Source organism: Teleopsis dalmanni, chromosome 1, assembly GCF_002237135.1.
Source record: "Teleopsis dalmanni isolate 2A chromosome 1, ASM223713v2, whole genome shotgun sequence".
Taxonomy (NCBI): Eukaryota; Metazoa; Arthropoda; class Insecta; order Diptera; family Diopsidae; genus Teleopsis; species Teleopsis dalmanni.
This window is the reverse complement of record NC_051846.1, coordinates 169214122-169238568: the sequence shown is the minus strand read 5'-3', so window position 1 is coordinate 169238568 and position 24447 is coordinate 169214122. Positions and strand designations below refer to the sequence as shown.

General features: G+C 29.7%; 1 protein-coding gene across 2 annotated transcripts; it reads left to right on the top strand.

Annotated features, from left to right (window-relative positions):
- The first annotated feature begins 764 nt into the window (after nt 1-764).
- On the top strand, nt 765-22923 carry LOC119670074 (multivesicular body subunit 12A-like). 2 transcript variants are annotated; one of them, XM_038080187.1, is made up of 7 exons: nt 765-1126; nt 12278-12747; nt 12849-13007; nt 20312-20506; nt 20576-20765; nt 20827-21039; nt 22764-22923. In XM_038080187.1, the coding sequence occupies exons 2-7, from the start codon at nt 12572-12574 to the stop codon at nt 22881-22883; spliced, it is 1053 nt and encodes a 350-aa protein (XP_037936115.1). In that variant the 5' UTR covers nt 765-1126; nt 12278-12571; the 3' UTR covers nt 22884-22923. The 2 variants fall into 2 exon arrangements, with proteins under 2 accessions (XP_037936115.1, XP_037936116.1); XM_038080188.1 differs by lacking the exon at nt 765-1126 and adding an exon at nt 1417-1435.
- The last annotated feature ends 1524 nt before the right edge of the window (nt 22924-24447 follow it).

Here is a 24447-nt window from a genome sequence, read left to right as displayed (position 1 = left end):
CATTGAAATTAAAAAATTTTATTATTTTCAAGCTTTTTTCCCGGTTTTATTAAAGTCAGCTGCTTTTAAAAATAATTGTCATCTTTTCGTTATCCTAACTTATTTCTTGCTTAAAATTTATCTTTCGCATAGTTGCGTTTGAAATTTCCCTTAATTTCAGCCTTTGTTTTAATGAAATTAAAGCCATATTCCTTAATTTCGATTTAACCTCAAAACTGAATTTTGTATTGAAAAAATTAGTAGTGTGTCTGAACATATTATAAGGAAATTAGGCTGTCTGAACAGAGTATTACGAAAAAATTAAAAAATTGCTATAAAAAATAAAAGTTTAAAATATTAATTTTATTAATTTTGTAGTTGTAAAACACTACTATTCAAAAAAATTTTCTTATTAAAAAGGAGTTGCAATTAAGAATATAGGACGTGTGCGAGTTGGGCTAAGTTAATGCTAAACCAAATGGGAGATTTTTTGGGATTTTTTGCACTGGACACATTTAGCCATTTATCAACACGTATCAACACATCACTACATTATCGGCACAACTTAGAATTTCCCTCATTTAGAACGCAACTTAGCTTAACTCTCACACGTCCATACTTTCCTATCTTCAGGATTGAAATGTCATTTAAACTATACAAGATTTGCTATTGCGAATTGCCCACTTATTGTGAATTACACCAACAGCTGTTATTGTTATGTATTGTTTACAACGAGTTTTGGCTTCTTGCATTACCTCCATCTACTCTTCATTGTTTGAATTGTGGAAATTGTTGAAAGTGCGTTGAAAGAATACCGCAAAATTACAAAAATCAAGAATCAGTGCAGAGACAGACACGATTATGGGTGGTGGAGGATAATAAATTTTAATTAAAATATAAAAAAATACAAAAATTAAAAAAAAGAAAACTAATTTGTTTGTAGTGCATCAACTGAAATTAAAATAAATAAATTAAAATATTAAAAAAACTTAAAGAAAACAAAAAGTGTACACAATTTAAATGCAGTGACATCTTCAATTTTTCTGTGATGTTTTTTTCCCTTCGCTCAAGAAAGAAGCCAATTAATTATACATTTCGTAATAAAGCGCTTTCTAAATTCTTTGTGTGAAATTTATTTATAATTTTTGTAAGTATTGTAAAATCGATTGTGCAATAAACATAATTTTTCTAAGTTTAAGTGGTGGTAGTCGTTGGGTAGATGAATAGATGAAACTGGATTTTCGTGTTCACTACGACGTACTACGAATTTTGCTTACGCTAGAATTTATGGAATAAGTGGCGTGCAGTGTGCGGCACTTCAAAATACAGGAAAAAAATATCTGTTAACAGAGATAGAAAAAAAAAACAAAAAATAATTAAAACTGCCTCTGATTGTCACTTTCTACTTTTACAAAATTCATTAAAATTCTAAAATAATCAAATTTTATAGTGACAGGTAATTAAATTGAATTTGATTAGACTTTTAAAATATTTTGCTGTGATTGTAAATTTATTCATGTTCATTCAGTTAATTCACTTTTTTTTTTCTAAATTGAACTTTATTTATAATTTAAGTGAATTGTAATAGATTTTATATGGTCGGCTGGTTAAGGTAAATTGCTACATTAAATTTAATTTTATCATTTCGTATAGCATTTAATAATATGAAAAAAAAATCACTTTAATTATTATACAAAACCAAACTCGTACTTGGGGAAGTGTTTTTTAATTAAGTCTGACCTTAAGTTATCGCATAGTTGACAGGGCTAGAGATTACCCCAATCTATAACAATCTATAATCTATATAATAGGATGGATGATAATGTTGATAAAACTTTTTAAGACTATCAATGGCTATAACATAAATATATATAAAATTCATATTTATAAATATATGCCGATTTATTTTATATATTTTCTATATATACAGTCAAACTTCCATAACTCGAAGTACTATTTTGCAAAGAAAAGGTTCGACTTATGGAGAGTTCGAGTTAGAGAATTTATTTTATTTTTTTTTAATTTTTGAAAGAAATAAGAATTACATTTTAAGGACGTGTTCGAGTTAGGCTAAGTTGCGTTCTAAATGAGGGAAATTCTAAGTTGTGCCGATAATGTAGTGATGTGTCGATACGTGTTGATAAATGGCTAAATGTGTGCAGTGCAAAAAGTCCCAAAAAATCTTCCATTTGGTTTAGCATTAACTTAGCCCAACTCGCACACGTCCTAAGATATTTATTTATATCAAATCAAATACAGCACAGAAGTTATAGTGAAGTAAATCATTCAGAAATCAGAATCTCCTAATTTCAGCAAAAAGAGATTTCACTTTATTCATACTCTTATAGTGATCATTAGTTGGAGTATCATTCGTTTTAAATAAAAATTCAGAATATTGAATGAGTCTTCTACTTCATTCTTGAAAGGCTAATGAACAATTTCAATCCACCGAACCCTCATCATCACTTTCCGTTGCGCTTAGAATCGGATCCACTAAGTCAGAGCTATAAAGCTCAATAATATCGTCATCTATAGGAAAGCTTGTTGTACAAATTGCATTGTTAAGCTCAATATAATCGTTAATGCTACTCATTGGAATTTATTTTATTTACTTTAAACCACGCTACCAGCGACTGGCATTTTCACAAAGAATCAACATAAGAAAGAAAAAATTTAACACTTGATTTGGAAAAAGGGAATTCCCCTAACACCAAAATGGTTTCTTACTTAAAAAAAACGTTCGACTTATATGTTAGAATGCACTTTCCTATACATTCCTATTGGCACGTGACAATATTTTTATTCCAGTTATAAAGAAATTCGAGTTAAAAAAGTTTGAGTTATGGAAGCGAGTATATAATTTGCTCTCTAAAACCCTGTTACACTCTTTTTAGTTCGAGTTAATATAGTTTGAGTTGTGGAAGTTTGACTGTATTATAAATTTTACCCGCAATAACTTATCACTTGAAATTTTCCCTGTTTTTTCTACACGCCCTTTAAATACGCACACTTTCCCTAAAGTCAATACGATCTTCTCTGACAGATAGTAGACCGTGCTTTATCGTTGTAAGTGATAAATTTCGTAAATAAGCAACAATTTAATGGAGTACAGTTTTAAATGACTACATAACTACTTTTAAACAGTTTTATTTAATTCTTTAATAAAAATTATAATAATTATAAAAATATTCATTTAAATATTTTCTTAAATAATTATCCACTTATTCAAAATATACTTCTATAAAATCATCTGAATAACTTATCAGAATTGAACAGAGCTCTTATTACAATGAATCATCCAAGTGGTCACCGACATTATTGAGTAAAAGTGCTTTAGACATTTACTTGCGTTTATATTGCTGCGTTGCTATAACCCGTTTTATTCTAATGCAAAAACACTGATAATGCACTTAGTCATCGTAGAGCAGTGATTGCAGTGTCGATTACTGAATTTATAATAAATGTAATAATAAATTATCTTCCTTGATAAACGTGGATTTACAAGTTGGCTGACAATAGAACTCCGCCTGACATCTCCCTGGAAGAACGACACCTCACCCGTGCATCAAGAACTGTCCTAGCTCAATTAAGATCAGTATATAGCCGAGTGGTAAACAGTTACTTGTCACGCATATACTAGTCTATTCCAAATGTGTGCCCTAACTCCAGCTCCTCTCCCCATGACGTCGCCCATCTATTCTTCCAAAATCTCCTTCCAATTGATCTTTGGATACAACCCATTGAAGTGGTCAGGTTTCTATACCTGGATCCAGGCTAACGTTCAATTATATTCCACTCAATCTTTTCCCATTCTCCATCTCCCTCCCAACCACTATCCATCCACTTCCCTACCCATGTAATCGTCTTGTTTATCCTTTCATGATATGTGCTTACAGGTCCCACCGGGTTATAACAACAACAACAACATCTTTGATCCATTTCACTATTAATGATTAAGTTAAGTTTGGTTTAAGCACATTTGAACATAAATAATTGTACCTTGAGATACCAGGATGCGGGCTAATTTGTTGAACCTATTTTTTTTGTTTTTTACTTATTTATTTCTAGTGATTACTGATTACTATTAGGGAAACTATAGCGAATTTGGAAGTAGATAACATACTTAATGAAAATATATACATACAATCAGACAATTAAGCTGATTTAAAACTCTTAAGTTCAGTCCAATTTACATCCAGCATGGTTTTTGACTGGTGCACATCTCTTAATTAGATGTCGACGCATTTCAGAAATGTTGAGATGTCAACATTTCTTTAATATGCATTCCCGGTCTTAAGGATATTTTCGGCAATCGCAAAGCAACGGGATGCTTGAGGTAATCGCTTGGAACACCTTATATCATTCGTTGTTATCATTCAAACTGTTGCTGAATTCTATCTGTGCTGAACTTTTTAATTAAAGTTGGGAGGACTCAATGATATGTAGACATCTGTATGCAAGTTGTAGTAAGAAATAATCCAATATTCTCAGTGCGATGCACTATAGACGATGCACTAGAAAGCCCTCTTTTAATACCGTTCCTATCGCAATTGTAGACAGGACGATGAAAGTGTCTCATATCTGCTTTGTTCTTGGATAGCGCATACACGTCGCTGTTGTACAATTTTAGAGGCCTCCTATTATTGAGAATCTGTGCCAAATCTAATACCTCCAAGAACACACGCTCTTTAATAGTGACTTTCTTTCTTTATGTATAATACATATTGTATAAAGCTGTGATCACTTACTATGCGAAGATCTGTACGAAAGATACAATATCAATTACTTTAATTTTTTTAGATATGGGTTTATTATTTTAGATATAGATTTTTTCATGATGAGAGAAATCAGTGATACTGAGTCATTTCCTGGAAGTACGCCAGCTCATCTATCTCAGTAAGAAAACTGTGATATCAATGTCTTCACATATAATAATCAAACTAGATTATCACATTGTCGCATATGTTTTATTTAAAAATTGCATTTATTTATTAAATTAGAAATATGGACTTTTTGTTGTGATTATTTTTACAAACCTTTAAAAAGTTTTCAGAAGATTGCATTATTCAAATGTAAATTATTGGTATTTCCATTTTATTTTTAGAGAATTAAAGTTTACGTATTGCATATGAATCACCTATTCAATGTGTTAACTATAATCGAATTTTGTTGGTTACTTATCTTAATGCCATTTCAAAACTATTAATAACTTAAAGATACTTAAGTACATTTACAGAAAGCAATAAATTTTCTTTTTAATTGAAAAGCTTGAGCTTTAAGTAATTTGCATTTAAATTGAAGTTCTTAACATATGACATTTTTTATGTATGTACTTTACTATGTACATTTTTGTCTTCTCGATATACGAAGTAAATAATATTTTTATAAATTTTATGATGTTTTGTAATATAACATATCGCAGATAAAAAATAAATTATCTGATCAATCACGATTTTTACAAGCCCTTTAAAATAATAAAACCAACTCAAAACTCAAGATGAGTTGCGATCGTTGAAGTATTTATGCTAATTTCTCTTTTTTTTTTGTTTAATAATTATAGATTAAGATAATGTACTTATCAATACAAATTAGTATATTTAAGACTTGTAAAACTGCTTTCAATCAAAACGTTGGCGACACAGCGGAAATCGCGTACTTGACATGACACCAATCGCTCAGAATTCCAGAAGAATTATATTTATTCCGATCATGTGAATAAATATGTACCATCATATAGTGGTTAAACATATGACTAACTGATTCTACAAAGTTCTTAGAGCAGTGCTTCTTAAATCAAAATGTACTGCATATCGAAAAAATGTTTAATGTGTTTTATAGGGACTAATATTTATAAAAAAAATATCGCAAAGGTGAAAAAAAATATTTTACGAACCAGCAGTGTTCTTGAGGTACCTTGATTTAGAGAACAATCAACACAATATCAGTAGAAAACCTAAATATAATATTTGCCTAAAAATCTTCGACGAAAAACCATTACGGTTTCAAAATCACGCCAGAACCATATATTATATAGAAACATACATTTATATATTTTTTGATTTACATTCCAGAACCCTAGTTTCGTCCACTTTTAGTCCCTTCCGGACTAAGTGGCGCTCTCGGTTCCCAAGTCTTCACAATACAGGTGTTAAGTAATATATACAGAATCATTAGAATGACTAAAATCAATTCTAAAGAAATTATGATAAAGAAAAATTTGCTAAGGGTCCAGATCGGCAATTCTTATGGCATATCCCTTAATCATTCGCCGCAGTGAATTATTAATGTTATAATACAAAGAACAACAGAAAACCTTTAATATAATATGTATTTAACTAAAAGCATAAAAACGTCATCTCGCTCGGCTCTCTAATCCAAAAAGCACAGCAAATCAGTCACGTCAACATAACTCTTTTATTGTTGGGGTGATGCTGTGGTGTCACACATTACAGCCATCCACTGAACGTTGGCACTACAGCTACAAATGTAGTCATTTTCAGTAAAGAAAAACAATGACGAAACAACCAAATCCATTGTAAAACCGGGTTCACCCATTTTTTAGAATGTGATTTGTTAGTGTTTAGGGTACCCTTTCTTAATGAACTGAACTATTATATTCGAACTGATCAAAGTTTCGAACTAAAATAACTAAAAATTTATAAATACAGATACATATATCTTTTTTTGTTAATTCTCTCAAATTTTTTTTAGACATTTTCTCTATTTCTTATTCAATTGATTAGGCTAGGTTGAAGAGACAACCATATGCACCAAAAATTTTATGTTTTAAAACCCTTTTATTATCACCACATACGAAAAAAATTCACTTGAAGTATTTTTATATAAATTAATTGGGAGCACTTATGAAATTAAAAATATAAAATTTTATTATCTTAGAAATTCTAAAAAACAATTTAAATAATTGACAAAAGTGTACATGAGTTCAAGCTTTGATGCATATATAAAAAGTGTATAAATATATTTTTTATAATTGAAAACATTGCACTTCCTCAAATATTTATCAATGGGAGTCTTAAAATTATCGTCACTTCATTATTTCTTGTTGAAATTATTGAACATTTTTTGTTGCTGTGTTTTCTTGAAAGTGATTTTATTTTATACGAGATAGTGTAATGTACTTAATCATATCTTTGGGTAAAAAATAATAATATTTTTAATTTCAATTACAATGTCTTAAATAATATCGTTTGCCATTTAACTTGATCAGAAGGAAACATTTAATTTCCTTATATATATACTGTTAGAATTATAGTATCATTATAGAACAATCAATAAAAAAGACATGCTACTGTTTTCTAGAATAGTAAGGGGTGCTGATAGACCACCACAAAACGGGTTGATGGAAAGCTCCGACAGCCACAGTGTGAGATTTTAATCCACTAAAACCACCTCATAATAATGTATAGAGAAGATTTCTGCTGTTTGGAAACTTCATTCCAGTATTTATGTGAGAAAGATATGAGTAAGTGGCTTAATATCTAGTGGACTAGGTTTGGCTAAGCCAGAAATCAAGAGCATGGTGCAGATAGATGGTGGATGGGTGAAGAGGCCGGAGTTATGGCGTAAGTGCGATTGCCACGCTTATAGAGGGGATGATGGGGGCATCAGAATCTCGTTTAACTAACAGAATTACTCATTTAAATCTCAGTTATTCTTGAACAAGTACTGATATATTTGTATTTGATAAACTTTTTTTCCTCAAACATTATCGCATGATAGTCGGCCTTTTTTGCTGATTTTTTGTATTGCTCTACTGCTTCTGATGCTTATTTTCCGTAAATCATTGTTCATGCCATTCATCCATTTACTGTATAGATGCCCTCTTATCTAGGGTTATAATATATTTACCCTATGCCTATCCATTTTAATGTCTGTTAGTTTTGGTTCATTATTCTATTGTTTAATACCCTTTATTTCTTTTTCCTTGAAGAACCAAGACTTAGAGGAAAACCAGTCATTTTTATCGATTTTTTGATTTTTTTCTTTCCATTGCTAAGGGTCATTCTCCGTAAATTAATGTTCATTTTATGCATTTATTTACTAAGTAGTCATTTTAATCACCTTTTCATTGTTTAACTGCTAAAAAGCATATTACTTTACGGTTTGTGTTCTGAAATTTTTATATAATCCATTTTTATTTTTTTTGTTTTTTTTTCATATATTGTTTATCCATCAGGGCACCAGATAACTTTCCATGTTCCTCAATTAGCAATTTTTCTTTTCGCTGTTTAGCCACCATATTCTTCACAAGAACCTCTAAGATAGAAGAATACAGGCTGAATCCATCTTTACTGAATATTCATCTTTACTTATGAACAGTTTCATAAGCTGTCAAAGAAATACCTTCCTAGAAACTTATTTTTTCTGGACGCTAAAGTCGGGCATTCATAGAGAAAGTTTTAAATGGTTTCTTTTTCCTGCAGGTTTCCAAAACTTCTACGGTAAGAATAATGAGGAATGCACAGTTTCTCTGCATGGGCACCTATACACCAATAAACAGAAAGAATAACAGTAAACCTTGCAGTGTTTGCACGATGCCTTCTGATGAGTTCCCAAGATCTGGTTTTGTTGTCTTATTGTTATAAACTATTTTCTTTATATCACTATTGACTCCCCACGGTTAATTGCTGTATAAAAGTTTTTATGTAGTCTGGGTTTTTTTAATAAGTCCACTTTATACCATATTAACCTATATTATACCATTTATAGCATATTAAAGTGGTATTATAAATATACAACTTTAAACCGTGTTTTTTCATCCATTTAACTATTCTACATACATGGACGGGTACATCTCATATATAGGTAATCTGTTTATGTGATGTATTAATTAATCAACTGTTGGCAATTATAAGTTTTAAACATGGTATTTATGTTATTATGTATATAAATTATTGTTGTTGGGTGTGATCTTATACCCATATGCATCTCACTACATTTTTTAAAATTGTCCATAACTCTTCCTTATTCTTTATAGTTGTTGAAATTTACTTCCAGAAAAATATGGCCATTTCCGTCAGTTAATTATCAATCATCTGTGCGTGTACATCAACTGAACCCACTTTCCTTGGCTCATTTAAAAAAGCCAATTTCACTTGTGTTGTTACTGGAAGAACAGCAACAGAGTTGCGGTTCAACTGAGGTCAAAACAGCAATTAACTTCATCGCTTGCAACATGCGTTGTCTATGAATTTATCAATTCGCATAAAGCAACGAAGAAACGATGTCGTCGACTTCTCTAAACAGAGAAAAAATGATGAACAAAGTGCTTTGTTTGTAAACTTTGACCTTTTGCATTTAACTGTGAAGAGAAGCAGAGTTTATGTACTCCTTATCAAAGCGGTAGTTACGAAAGCACAAGCATTTCCCTTGGCATTATTTTAGTATTAAAGTTTCATCCAATAATCCAAATCCAATGCCGGCAGCAATGCTTGCAAATGCTCCACCACAAATAATCAGTTTTGATCAACTTTTTGAATTCATTTTGCATTTCAGTTAGAAAGAATGATTTTCTACTTTATTTTTTGAGTTATGAGCTTTACTAAAACTCAATCATCTTTTTTTAGACTCACTTAGATTCACAGCATCTTTGTTCATCGCCGCTCCACTCACAGACTACAAAGAATGACTACGAACTTTTGTTGCGAATTTGGCGCATGTGACTTTTTATTGAAGTTTTACTTTGTTTGCGCTTATCTAGTATTTTCGCCAAAAACACTGAACAGTTCGTCTTGGCAATATCTTCAAGATATAACTGAGAGTTCGTCGCTACTTACGTTGCTACAAAATTTAAAGTTATAAAATTTTAATTACATCTTTCATTCATTCATCCATTCATTCTTGAGCAATTTCATAAGTTATTTCTCCTCGAGTGTGTTTTCGTTTGTGTACTAAAATCGCTATTGTTCCCATTCCCGAATTTCGTATTGTGTTTTAAGAACAAAAATATTCCATGACAGATAAATAAACAATTGACAGTGTGAACGGTATTGTTTAAAATATATCAAAGCAAACAAAAGCTGATAAGATAAACAATTATTTAAATGCGTTACTTCAGGAATTGAGATTTTGTTACAAAAATCTATTGTGTTCCGGTTTAAGTGTTAATATATTAAATAAAATAAGACATAAAATATGCATATATTTAAAATAATTAAAAAAATTTTAGTATGTCAAATGTCATTAATACTATATTTTAATGTGTGAAGCAATTAACAAAAGATGTAATGACAAAAAAGTGCAGTTGAAAAGCATCTAAAGTCTTATCGTAGGACTTTAACCCACTCAAACCTTTTTAAAGCTTAAGACTTCGATATTAAAAAGAATTGTTAGCAACAATCTCATGACCATTTCTGATAATAGTTATCAGGAACAATCAGTAGGCTTATAGTATATAGCAAATTAAATTTAGCTAATCCCAAAACCTTTAAAAATAATGAAGAAAATGTCTAGTGAATTGGGTTATATCAAAGCAGATTATATATAGACTCACGTAAGCATTAACTTACTAATTTCATTTCGCCAATGACCACTCTTGGTATATAGCAAGCTAAATTCGGCTAATCCCAAAATCATTAAAAACAATAAAGAAGCAATCTCATTCCTGCATTCCACTAATAATTACTCTTGGTAAGAACAATCAGGAAAGATCAATAGTTTTATTATATAGCAAGTAAAATTAAATTAATCCAGAAACCACTAAAACAATAAAAGAAATGTCTAGTGACTTGGGTGGTATCAAAATAGAATATATATAGACTCTCGTTAGCAGCAATCTCATTGCACTAATGACCACTCTAGGTAAAAATAATCAGGAAAGATCAATAGTTTTAATATATAGCAAGTGAAATGGGATTAATCCAAAAACCATAAATAAAATGAAGAAGGGATCTAGTGAACAGGATGGTATTAAAGCAGATTATGTATAGACTTACGTTCCGGACTTTAAAAATACTGCTCCTGTTATAGAATAATTTAAATGCTAAGTGAATATATATAAAAATCTGAGGATGATTTATTTAAATTATTTTATTTTCTGTTTTAAATTAAATGACTAAATTATTGTGATTATTGAATGGGATTATGATTTTTATTTCCTGGTAAAATGAAATGGAAGCATCGGCGTGTTTACGATTTTCTGACTATGCCGATTTAACAACGGATTTTAGTAGATTCTGAATTTTGATTAAATTTTGTCACTATGGTATAAGCTGATATAGATTAATTTTGGAGATAACTAGGTTTTAAGATTTAAACATTTTAAGTTGATAGAAAGGTTTCGAAAAATAGTGAACTACAAGAACAAAAACTTTTTTTATATTATTTTAATTAATTGAATTTTTGGCGACCATACAGCTGTTTTGAGTATTCCTAAATACCCATCATCTAGTAGATAAACAAGAATCATACAGATAAATTATATCCATCTAAATAAACTAGATTCATCTAGATATACTATATCCATTTAGTTGAGTTTCTACAGTTTAACATTATCTATATAATCATTGGGAATAATTTTCACCTGTTATCTGCTAGATCCAGCAACTGGAGATTGGTATTTTTCTAAACACCTTCTAAACAAATATATATCGGGACCCCTAAGGGATGGCCCATAGTAGTGTCAAGGAGGACTAAACTCTCTGCTTTTTTATTCTTTTCAAACTTAATACAACAAGGAAAAAGTAATTATGTAGTTTATAGTCTGATAGGGCTAAGTATACACCTTTTTGTTCTGGCGTAACTCCGGTGACTAGCCTTCATTGTGCCCGGGTATTATCATTGTTTACGACCCACGATGGGCCCATGCCCATGTTCTTAAGCATATAAATGATATGTAGCCATGACAGAGTGACAAAGCTCCAATTAGTAGATAGCTGGGGATTTGAACATATAAATATACAAATTCAAATAATATTTAAAGCACTAATTTATACTATTTTAAGAATAGATGCTTTAAGTGTATAATGTACGTATGTTATATGCATAAATTATTACTTTCATTCTTATATGTAGGCATATGCATTCATATTATTTATTAGGGGACTTACAATACAGTTTCTCGTATTGTTATTAATATATTTTGTTTAAAAGAAATCAAGTCAGCACTTATCTTTTAACATTTATTAATGTTAATTAAAATTGTAAACTCAATTGTGGGAAATTTTTATTTAAAAAAACCATAAAGTCATCAAAGAGCAAAGTCAGCAGAATCGAAATAGATACCAGTACATGGCAACGCATGACTAATATTTATAAAATATATTTTTTATTTTTTTAGTTTATTTGAGCTAAATCATAAATGGAATAGCAATAATAAAGAAGAGAAAAAAGTGTGTTAGTAATATTTTTTATAAACAAAGTTAAACTTGCACTAAACGTACAACATCCGAAGTGGAAATATCAGAAAACCTGTAACTCGCATATAAATTGGGTGAAAGCCAAGCATTGTCGGGCCATAACTGTGCCAACGTAAACTTTAACTTCCGTCAAAGCAGTCAAAATAAACATTTCGGAAATTCAAGAAATTTCAGAAATTTTGGATTTAATAAAGCAATAAGTGATAATACGAGAGATGAACAAAGCGGCAAAACACATACAAAGTGGAGCAGTTGGCTGCAGCAGTACCACGAGCGGCATACTTACTTCGCCCACCAACATATCACAAAAAAATGTCATTAATTCTATAATGAGTTTTCTGCCCGATAATCGACCCATTACATCACTGCAAATTGTGGAAGACTATGAGAAGTAAGTATTTCTCCGATGCGCTAATGTGCATTTGTATGCTAATCATTTGAATGGAATTCTCATTTCATATTGCATTCAATTTACTTTTTCGCTATTTTTAGATGCCCCAAGAATTTTTCATCAGTACATCGCACTTATGACCAAGATGCAGATGCCGACTTATGGCGGGAGAATAATATTCTATTCGGCAGACAGACTACCAGATATTTATGTTTATCAAAGACTGAAGGTTTGCCAGAATATGTAGTTGAAACTTTAAAGTGAGTATGAGTTTATTTTTATAAATTATGTTAAATTTTATTTTTTTATTATTGCTGTGCCTACCTATATTAGTGTGATGATATTATAGACATATCTATAAGTTATAATAACTAAACTGTTGATAGGTGTTGTTTTATCAACAAAGTGAAATCGTTAGTAGGTAGTTTCTTTCAAAGAACAATAACAGAAAAACGGTGCGTCATAGAAGAAAAATCTTCTCACTAAAATACAAAAATCTTGCTACTAGACAAGATAATAGTTAGTTTTGCTAAAATTGTGAAAATAATCGCACAATTTCCGGAAAAAATCAATATTCAATCATCATATGACATGTATGTATGCATATCTCAAAGGATATTTCTTCTTCTTCTTCTTTGTTCCGTTAACTCCCAGTAGTGTATAGGGCCTCAACAATTCCTCTGAACCGTATTATATTTGGAGCTGCAGTGCAGATGTCGTTCCATGAGTAGCGCGCTGATGTTAATTCGTCATCAATTGTCCTTCGCCTTGTTGTTGAAGGAGCGCCAGGCCGGTGACTGCCTTGCGGGTTCCCAAAGGATATTTGATGTACTTAAGATTTATTTTAGATATAATATATAAGATAAATTAAACATTAAACGATTTTCCAATGTAAGTCAGTTATGGAACGTTATCAAGAAACAAATGAAATCTTTGCTGTAAACATTTCTTCGATTTTAGTGAATAACCTTTACATGCCGTAAACGAAAAACAGTTGACCCATTTATCGTTTGCATGAAACGATAATTTTCCATATTCTAGTCGGAGTGTAACATCATTCATAAGAAAGACGACTCTGATAGACTTTCTCACAAATAAGGGTATAACAACAACTACTATCGCTAAGTGCAATACACTTCAAATGATTATCAACAACTACCAAAAGTGTCGTATATACCTAATCCACGATAAAATCAGAAGTAATAGGTGTCTGTCTTTATCATTTAAATAAAAATGGAATTGCCCCATTGAATCGAAATGGGAGTCCGTCCCATCTCACTGACTAATTTGAGTATTCCTCGTAATCTTCTTGATTATTCAATGAATGATTTAAGATCTGCGTACCGCCCCGTGTGGTTAATGATTACTCTGAAATTAGATAGTGCTAAGTAGGGCAGCCTGTCGGATTTCGCATATAGCTTCTCTGTCCCTTTTGTATTTTTTGACCGAATCTATTCTAAGGTCTCTTAGCATGTCATTCGTGCGGATGTACCATGACACTTTGAAGAACTTTCGAAGAGCCTGACTTTGAGCAACTTGTAGCTTTTGGATAGTAGAGTTGGCAGCTTTGCTATACGCGACACACCCATAAAGTAGTGCTGGTCTAATTATCTGACTATAGATCAGCTTTCTGTTCTTCGCGCTAAGGTTGTTGGGTTTGAAAAGTGGTTGTAAGCAGTGCAGTGTTTTTGCGCAGCTACTTCTTTTGTATATGCTTGTGCCAAGTGAAGTGCATAAATATGTAATTCAACTTCGACTGGACATTCAAAGGTCTCATCCACAATTTTATGATATGGCAAAATATACTGATTATATACTGATTTGATATATTGATTATTTTAAAACTAAAAATAGTCAATATATCAATAGAACTTGCTATATTTTAAGCAGATAAAATTTACATCATTGAAACCAGTGACTCAATTAACCGGTCTAATTGTTTTATAGAAGTCTATATTTATATCTATATGTGTGTACTTATACATATGATCAAGAGTTCCTAGTTGTAACAAAAGCTTCTTTTTTTCAAGTACAGAAAATTCATGTCATTGAGACCAGTGGCTACGTTAAAACCTCTAAATATTTTATGGAAGTCTGTATCTATATGTCTATATTTATGTGTATGTTCAAACTGTGATTAAAATACTGGAGATTTTTTGAAACCACAAATTGATTGTTATGTTACACTGTAAATCAATATCAAGTTATACTTTCAAAAATTGTGCTTGGTCATGCAGGAACTATTGGTACAGAATGTTTAAACGAACCTTAATGGAACTTAATCACACATATACTTCAGCGGACCAAGTTTTTATGTGTAATCAGTTGGCATATTATAAATTTTTATTAATAAAAGTGTTTTTAATCTGAGGTAGTAGCTTTCAATTTTATTGGGGTCTACTATAGTTAAGGTGTTATGCTAGAACAACTCTCTAATTAATATACCAATTATGTCTGGAATATCATTTTAACGAGATTATTTTACAAATATAATAAGAATATTAATCATGTCCCAGACCCAGTGTCGGTCTGAGATACAGTTAAAACAAGAGTTCTATTTTGACCAAGAGTTCCTAAACATGTCGGTAAATAAAAACTCCACAACAGAAGACATTTTGATCTTTATGTAGATATTTTTCCCATTTTTTTTTTTTGGTTTTACTATAATGCTTAATAAGGATCTGTTCCAGGCTCATTGTCGGTCTGTGAAAAACTTAAAACAAGAGTTTTATTTTGAGCAAGAGTTCCTAAACATGTTAGTAAACCGAATCTCACCAATAAAAGACATTTTAATCATTAAATAGGTATTTTTTCTATTCTTTTTAGTTTTACTATAATGCTTAATAAGAAATTTGTGGTTAAGTACGAAACAACTATTGAAGTCATAATACTGTTGCAGTGGCGTAACTACAGGGAAGCGACTGGAAGCAACGCTTTCGGGCCCCCGAACTTAGGGGGCCCCATTATAAATTTATGCATTCATTATTAACATTAAAGAAATTACCAAAACTAGACAATTTTCTTAAAATAAATGAAAACAAAACTAAAGGAGTAAACGATTTAAATGATGCCTTTGCTAATTGTGATACACAGAATAAATTGACACATTGTTCAGATACTGAAACAGACTTCAAACAGACGATACGAAAATCTTGACAAGCCTAATATACCTTTTATACTCTTTTTTGAGTAAAGGGTATAAAAAGATATTAGTAGGAGCTCCTCAGTTAGAATTTGCTTATGGGCCTAAAAAATGTAGTTACGCCACTGTACTGTTGTATGTTGTGAGAGACCCTCAATATCTTTCACCATATCAGTATAATTATTATTGTTTAATAAAAGTATATTATTTTATACTTATATAAATTTATTTATATTTATATTTATATAATTTATTTATAAAATAAATTTATAATCTGCTTAAAACATAATATTGTCACTTTTGAATTGCAGTACCAGTTACACATTTTCCAAAGACGATTATTTAAATTTTATAAATATAAACTATTTGTTTGTCTGTTATCTTTAGGTTTGTAATCTTATCATTTTAATTTAGAGCACCAACTGCAATTTGTTTTTATTTTTGTTATTTTATTTAAATAAAACAATTACATATGTATGTACTGCGCCGTTCGCGTTCTGCGTCTGTTTTTTACCTACATTGATAATAAACGATCATGAACTATTTTTCTGCTTCTACAATATATATATCTAATTAAGTTTTGATTTCGTAACGTTTTATGTCAGTCTTACAAGTACTGCACGGGGCACTCAGAAATCAGAACATAGAAATATACGAGTAGTGAAGAAAAGTACTGACTTTATTGTTTTGATAATATAGTCTACGTTAAAAAATAAATAAAAGATTCAATTTTGTTAAATGGTTTTAAATTAATGTTAAATTAATGTTAAAGTGCGTTGACATTACTGAGCTACAGACTTAAAAAACTTGTAAAAAAATTAAGTAAACAATTTACATTTTACGTGACGAACCATTGTTTCTACCATTAACTAAAAATCACGGAGCATTTTTAGGAGTTCACTAATTTATGCAGTAAAACGTACTTACCTATTAGAAGCCATACAGCTAAACACTTCTAATACTATTAGATTTATTTAATTTATTTATAAGAGCCTTGACCTACGTTTAACTGCTTTAGCAGATAAGATTTATATCTACAAATATTATGTTATATCAGCATTATGTACATATATACATATATTATAGTAAGATGTTATGGTCTTCTAGTTTAAGCGGAGTGTGAATGATATGTTTGGTTTATTTACTTTTGCTTAAATGTGAGTCAAAGTACACAGATATTGGATATACTAAATTTAAATGTTGAATTAAGAGATTATTTATTTTTCTTAAGCTAAATATATACTTCTAAATAAAAATATGATTAATTACATTTCAACATTTTCTTCAGTAAATGTGGGGCTTATACACAGTGTGATATGAATGAATAGCTCTGCCTATGTAAAGAAGCTAATATAATTATAATGTCATAATCCGAGCGTCTGTATTGTGGTAATCATATTATTAGAATAAATCAAAAACAACAAATAAAAGTGCTAATGAACTATATCTCTCTCTCTAAACACACAAGACAAAAACTCGATTTTGAGTAAGTTGGTTGTACCTCGATTCACACGAGAGTGTTGTTAGTAATTTTAGCTGTCATGTTTGTATTTTTAGTTGTCATGTTTGTAATTTTAGCTGTCATTTTTGTGACTTTAGCTGTCACGTTTGTAATTTTAGTTGTCAATTGTTGTTGTTTTTAATGCAAAATGAAAATTTTTTACAGCTAAACTTACAAACAAAAGTCTCGTGTGTATCTAGTATTAGGCGGGATATGAAATTGATAAAAACTCTGGCAATGCACAAAGAAAATACAACAATACAAAATAAAAAAGATATTTTTCATATATTTTATAGACTGAACTAATCTAAGAAAATAAACATTCGTAACTAAAAGTTATATACTGTCAATAGCCAAGAGAAGACTTATAAACATAACAATCTTTAATTCAATTATTTATAATGATGATGCAAAATGGTTTTCGAAGTTTCAAGACTATAACTCCGCATTATTCATCCTCACCGACTCAGCACCATTAACCAGTCGTTGTTTCATTTACCGCAATGAAAAACAAAACAATTGAAAGCGGGTTGATTGAAACAACGAGAGACAAAAAACTTCCAAAGTAGAAAAAAAATGTACAGGGTTAATGTACAGGGACGATAAAATTACTCTCCAATTAGTTTTATTCTCTCTGAGAAAAAAATGTATACAGTATAGATTTTTTTGTTCATCCTCCATATAAATTCGAAAAGAAAATTTACTAATAATCTTGAAGGATGCTAAAAGCATTTACTGTCTTGATTCACCTAGTATCGGATTCAGGCAACTGGGTATGCAATTTTTCAATTCCTTTAGTCATTTGAACATTTAACAATGACCACAACGCGTTCTGGCTATTTTTAAAAGTGCCATAACACGATTTTTGCTTCAAGGTCATGTTGTTTTTATAGCTCGGTAAGCGTTTTCGGCTTTTGAGCCTAATTTTAAAAAATATTCTATTCATTTTGTTTAAAATAAATCACTTGTCTCAAACACTTCAAAGTATAATAAAAATTTGTTTATGATAATAATAATTTCCTCTTGTTATTAATTATGGAAAGCTTCTAAAATGAGTAAGTTAAGATAAAGTTTTTTATTTACCAAATACTGTTGATAAAATTGTTTAATAATGACGTTTGTTAAACATGAGTCAGTAAGAGTTGATAACAGTTAATAAAAAATATAATGTTTTAATTGATGGATAATTAAACTCTTTTATATAGGAAATTAATGCCTAATTTGTTTTGTTTGTATTTATTTTATTAAAAATATTTAAATATAATTTTTTATGGTCCTTAGTAGATCATTATCTTTTTCTACAGACGGTTTTATAAAGTGATGTCCACTCTTCAGTTTTCAACAGAAATATTTCGTTAACCATCTTTAACGCCTTACTTTGAACTTTTTCGTAGTCTTTGTCTTTAATTTGTAATAAACTATGGATGTGTAGGTACATATGTTAGGTAGTTCCGACGCTATATCTCAATCAAAGCAAACTTATACTTTAATGTTTCTTACTACATTTTAGAGAAATGCATTCAAAGCTTGTGAATCGTCACTATAGTTTATCAAATTCTATTTGAATGATTTTATATATTTTCTGTTTTATTTTGTGGTTGAAGACAGCTAGCACTCACATATACTGATCCAAAACTGGAGTGTTCAGTATTAAATTTTTTACTACTTATTCATATGTGCAATGTATCTTATACCATAAAATAGAATTGTTAGCTAGCTCCATATATTTTCAAAAAGGTAATCGGAAACCACTATAAAGACAAATCTTTAAACACTATAAACATTCTATCTGAAATCATATATACTAACAAAACTAAGACTCGGAAAATTGGAATGATTAAAGCAACTACCTTAAGCGAGAGAAGAGGTTGCTTGAAAATTCGTTAGTAGTAAGTGGCGGTAGACTGTACTTTCGTTAAAAGAATGGCATAGGTTATGATGTTTCTAATCAAGAGGCGTTCAACTAGATTATATTGATTTGCAATCGGGTCAGCAATTTATATCTGTGCTGGAAAGTTTGTGAAAAGCAGGAATTTTGAAGAATATCGTTACTCAACTGGATGACATCGATCCGCAGTTGGAATCTGTGAAAAGATTTGTTGAAGGAAACTAAAACCAGTCACCGATTATTGTATCATTATTAATGATAAGATAGTATTATCATTACAGCTTATTAAAACGTGAAGGTATTGCTAATATTGCAGAGTGCAGATTTTACACGATTGGGTCATTACTTGACTGTAGTCATAATTTTACCATTTTTATTTTTAAATAAATAGACAAATGGAGTTTTACGTTTTATTATTATAAGCAAATCGTCAGCGTGTATATACATTTTCATGATTTGTTAATTATTCTTCCATCTTCGTACATTTCACCTTATATACAGTCAAGCATCAGGTAATATCCAGAGAAGAGAATACGGTACAATTTCTTACATATGATATGATACATAGAAATCTTAGATATATGCTTTTGAGTTTGAGTTTATTGTTATGTTTTATTCACTTTGATTCCGTATCTTAAGTATTCGATTCCCCGTCTACCTGTGCCACGTCCATGCTTTCTAGTTCAGATAAACATAGGCCTCTAGGTATTAAACCTCTTGACCAAGTCTCTCCTGGAGTCTCTTACTGGAATGAAGTTTCCACATTGTGTTGAAAATCTTCTTCATTTATTCTTAAAAGGTAATTTTAGTGATTTATCACACTGTGTCTTAAGTAATCGATTTGAAACATGTTTTTGGTTTAAGGTGTCATATGTTTACCGAAGATCTATAAATAAGTTAAATACGCCAATGTTATACTTATTACGATACTTATCAAACAACTTGATTACAATCAGATTTAATAAAGTACATTTTACTTAATATTAATGTTTTAATAATAATAATAATTATTTTATACGTATTTGTATTCTAGAGTGATAGCGGAAAAAATCCAACCACCCAAAGAGTTCTCATTACTATCCCGTACAGCTGATACAGAACAGAAAGCTTGGCGTAAACGACAAATAGCCTACAAACTATCCAAACGTGGAACAGTTACACATGCCGTAACTGACATTATTTTATGTTCAAAAATGAAAATTGCACCGGATGGCTTTAAATTAGCTGGGTATGTGCTAAAACAATGATATCCAATTAATTTGTGGGCAAATAATTAATTATGCTTTTCTATTTGTAGTGATATCAACGGTGTTTTAGTTTGCTTCAAAACAGGCACTGTACCAGTACGCTTACCTCCACCTGTACCAGGTTTACAATCACCACAGATAAATGGCAATTGCAATAGCAGCAATGGCAGTACTGAAATCGAAAAAGCGCTAAATCGTCTAAATTTGAATGGTGGCAATAATTGGAACCCACAACAGCCTGTAAGTTTTTGTATTATTTTTGAAATATTTTAAATTAATTATATTTTATTTTTTTTAATAGTTGCCACCAGTGCCAAAAGATACAGAACATGATTATGAAGAAATACAGGCTTCCTATCAAATAAATTCACCGCTACGTCCAGCTCCAAGACCACCTAGCACAGCTGTTGCCACTAATACTTCTGGTCATAGTGTGGGTACATTAGGTGCCTACACAGAACTTGATGGTGTGCCATTTATAATAAATCCAATTCTCAAACAAACAAATCAAACTGTAAGTACTTAACCTAAATAAATATTATTATAATATTAGCAACAAAAAGAAGATTTAGTAGATGAAGAAAAAAGAATAAGTAATAAATTATTAACTTTTATTTTGTTTGGGTTTTAAATAAGCTTTATTAAGCTTCTATTAAACCTAAAACCTTCCTTTAAAATTGATTTGGTACTCTGAATTTGTGTATGTATTAGATATATTTCAAAATTATTTGATTGTTCTACATTTAAGTTAGCTCCAGTACTTTTATGTATATAGATATTTATTGTTATTATAATTGATTTAATTATTATCAAAGTATTTTCCCAATAAACCATGTGTTAAATATTTTATCAGTTGCATGACAATTTTCTGATTAAATTGACTTGCACTAAGAAGATTTCTATCTAATTAACTTAATGCTAATTGATTACTTTTTCTAATAATATTTAAAATATTTTTTTATCACTATTTTAATAATTGACTTGTACCTTAAATAAAATAAAATTGGTTGGAATTGTGATAGGATTTTCGCAAGTCATTTAAAAAACACTAGAAATTAGAGGAAAAAAGAATAAGCATCATAGGACTTAAGAGATTTGAATTTATTAATATAAGCTTTTAAAGTGAAACCAAATTATTAGAATATTTATATCAGAACAGACTATTAGTTCTGCCAATAATAAATGGGATAAAAAGTATTAACTGTTAGAATAAAAATTAATATCTGTGACGAGCACATTAACCAGCGCAACGCCATCTGGCGACACGTACTAACATGTAAAATAATATAATGCTAATTTCGATCCACACTTCAATATGTTTAGCTTTTAGCAAGGCCTCAAACACTACTATTCGCCTGTTAGAAATTGCACAAAGCCAGTTCTGAGAAGACTTTTCAAGATATCATGGTACATTAAGATGAATGACATCCTCAGAGACCACAAGATTGTTTCGATCAAAAAATATATAAAGTCTGGAGGCCTAAAATTAATTACGAAAACTGACAGGCTTACTAACACCACGTTATCGACTCTCAGATTAGTTACAGGCTTCTCGGGGAGGTATGCAGATCTGTGGTCAATTATTGCTTAGTCTGATGAAGTGATAAACAATAATCCAGTCAAGGTGTAAAGAGGAGTTATAAAGAAACCTTGCATTTAATTGACTCAACTAGTCTCAACATAATAATAATAAAACAATTAATGCTCGCAAAATAATAAACATTTACAACATATAATTAAAAGTGTTTTAATTGACAATATAGTGGTAATACAGAAGTACCACATATCTACAATGTTTTGAAAATATCTACAATGTTTTTGATAATAATAAATAGTAACAAGGAGGTAACAAACCTCTTTCAGATATAAAACTGTTGGAGATTTGAGTGTCTATAAGAAACATGTTACAAAACCTAGGGATTTAATACCTTATAGTAAAACTAGAATTTTTTCTATATTGAATTTTATTTTTTAAATCAATTATAAAGTAAAAAAACATTTTGTTGTTGTGATTCACTACAATACAAAAACTCTTCTATAATTTTTCTATTTTATTATTACCGATAATATATATGAAATGGTTTTACTAACGAATAAAATTACATAGACTGCATTTATATATATTAATTTACTAATTTTAAATATTTAGTTCATTGATAAAATTGATTCTTTCATAGTAAAAACATTTAACAATAATATATTTTATATTTATTAATTATTTTTTTTTTATTATTTCAGCTCGAAACACTGCCACAAATAACTGATGTGCTTAAAGGACTTGATTATGATTTTCAAATGGAACGTCAAATATTATGCACTATGAAGTCCTCAGTATCTAAGAATCCATTTTTTAAATAAATTAAGCAATTTAGAAATCTGAATTTATAAATGAAATACAACAGCAATAAAAAACTTTAGAATTATATCATTAAAAACAAATCCTATGTTCCACAAATTTAAGTATTTATATATATAAGACTTTATATAATTTTCTTTCCTTTTTACAACCAATTACTATATATACTTTATTGTTCTCATTTTATTGTTAAATGTTTATTGTCCAAACACACTTTCAATCAAGACTTATGCTAATTATTTTAATTCTGTAATCCTTGTGCCTTCAAATCACTTTTCTCTATCAAAACTATCTTAAGTTTTACATTTTATTTATTCAATTTATTCAACTCGAATTTAAAATAATTTTGAGTTTATATACCATATATTATTTGAATATAAAACAATAAATCTTAATAGTTCATTAAGTTTATATTAAGTAACTTTACAGCGAAATGAAGGTAAAAGTAATAATAAATTAAAATATTTGTGATCAATTATGTCATATAATTCAAAATTACTGTTTAAATGTAGAGTGAATAAAATAATATTAAATAATTTATAAAATATATATATGATTAGAAAGTATTTACATATATACATAGTTCGAAAAAAAATAACGTAGTACGTATTTTAAATTTATGTATACACTTAAAATAATTATTGTTAATATAGTATTATTGATTAATAATTTAATATATACATTTTAAATGCAGCTATATGCTAAATATCTTAGTGATATGAATTAGTCGAAAAGTAGTACATATATTAAATAAACTTTTTAACATATTGAAATGTTTGAAATATGTTGTATTATTTTAAATATTTAATAGAAGGAAGTAATGTCATTGTGTATAACTGTACTTGCATTAATATTGTTTTATATATTATGTTGAGGCTAGTTGAGTCAGTCCACCTGAGCACTTTTACTCTCTATTAACTGCGATGTTTCTTCAAAACCCCTCTTAGTTTATACAGAGTCTATTTATATTGTGTTTATAGTGCTGTTACCTAGCACTTTTACTACATTAAAAATATTAATACCGACGTTTCCTACAGGAAGAACTCTTTGTGAAAAATTCAATATCGTTCAGATTTACCAATAATTTTTGTTACTAATTTTTATATATAATGTATAGTTAAAATGATTGATACAATTAATAGGGTGTTATGTTCTTTTTTACCTGAAAAAAACATCCAAAATTAAGGAATAGCTATACTCCTATTTAATGTTGATTTTTTAGAAATAACAATCATCGTAATGGTTGATGTTGTATTCCGCTGGTATCTGAACAGCTGATAATATTAAAGGAATTACAAGACGAAAGCATGGGTTAGGATATGGATAGGTAATGGTTAATTGTGGGTATGGGAGAATTACGTATTAGGGGCGGATTGATGATGTATGGGGTTTATCGCAATGGTTCAAAATCTGCGGCTACTCGAACTTACTATTTGAAATATGGTTTAAATAATAACTTCGTTAATTACTTTGAACTCAAAATTCTTTTTCCTTTTCTTTATATGACTTTATTCTGATTTACAGTTATAAAATTAATGCGTTTTATACATCAGAAATATATCATGT

What these genes read in the sequence shown, in the direction of transcription:
- LOC119670074 (XM_038080187.1), top strand. Translation starts at nt 12,572, where the DNA reads ATGAACAAAGCGGCAAAACACATACAAAGTGGAGCAGTTGGCTGCAGC. An exon ending in ATTGTGGAAGACTATGAGAA is followed by an intron (nt 12,748 to 12,848) that starts GTAAGTATTTCT and finishes CGCTATTTTTAG; the next exon opens with ATGCCCCAAGAATTTTTCAT. An exon ending in TATGTAGTTGAAACTTTAAA is followed by an intron (nt 13,008 to 20,311) that starts GTGAGTATGAGT and finishes TTTGTATTCTAG; the next exon opens with AGTGATAGCGGAAAAAATCC.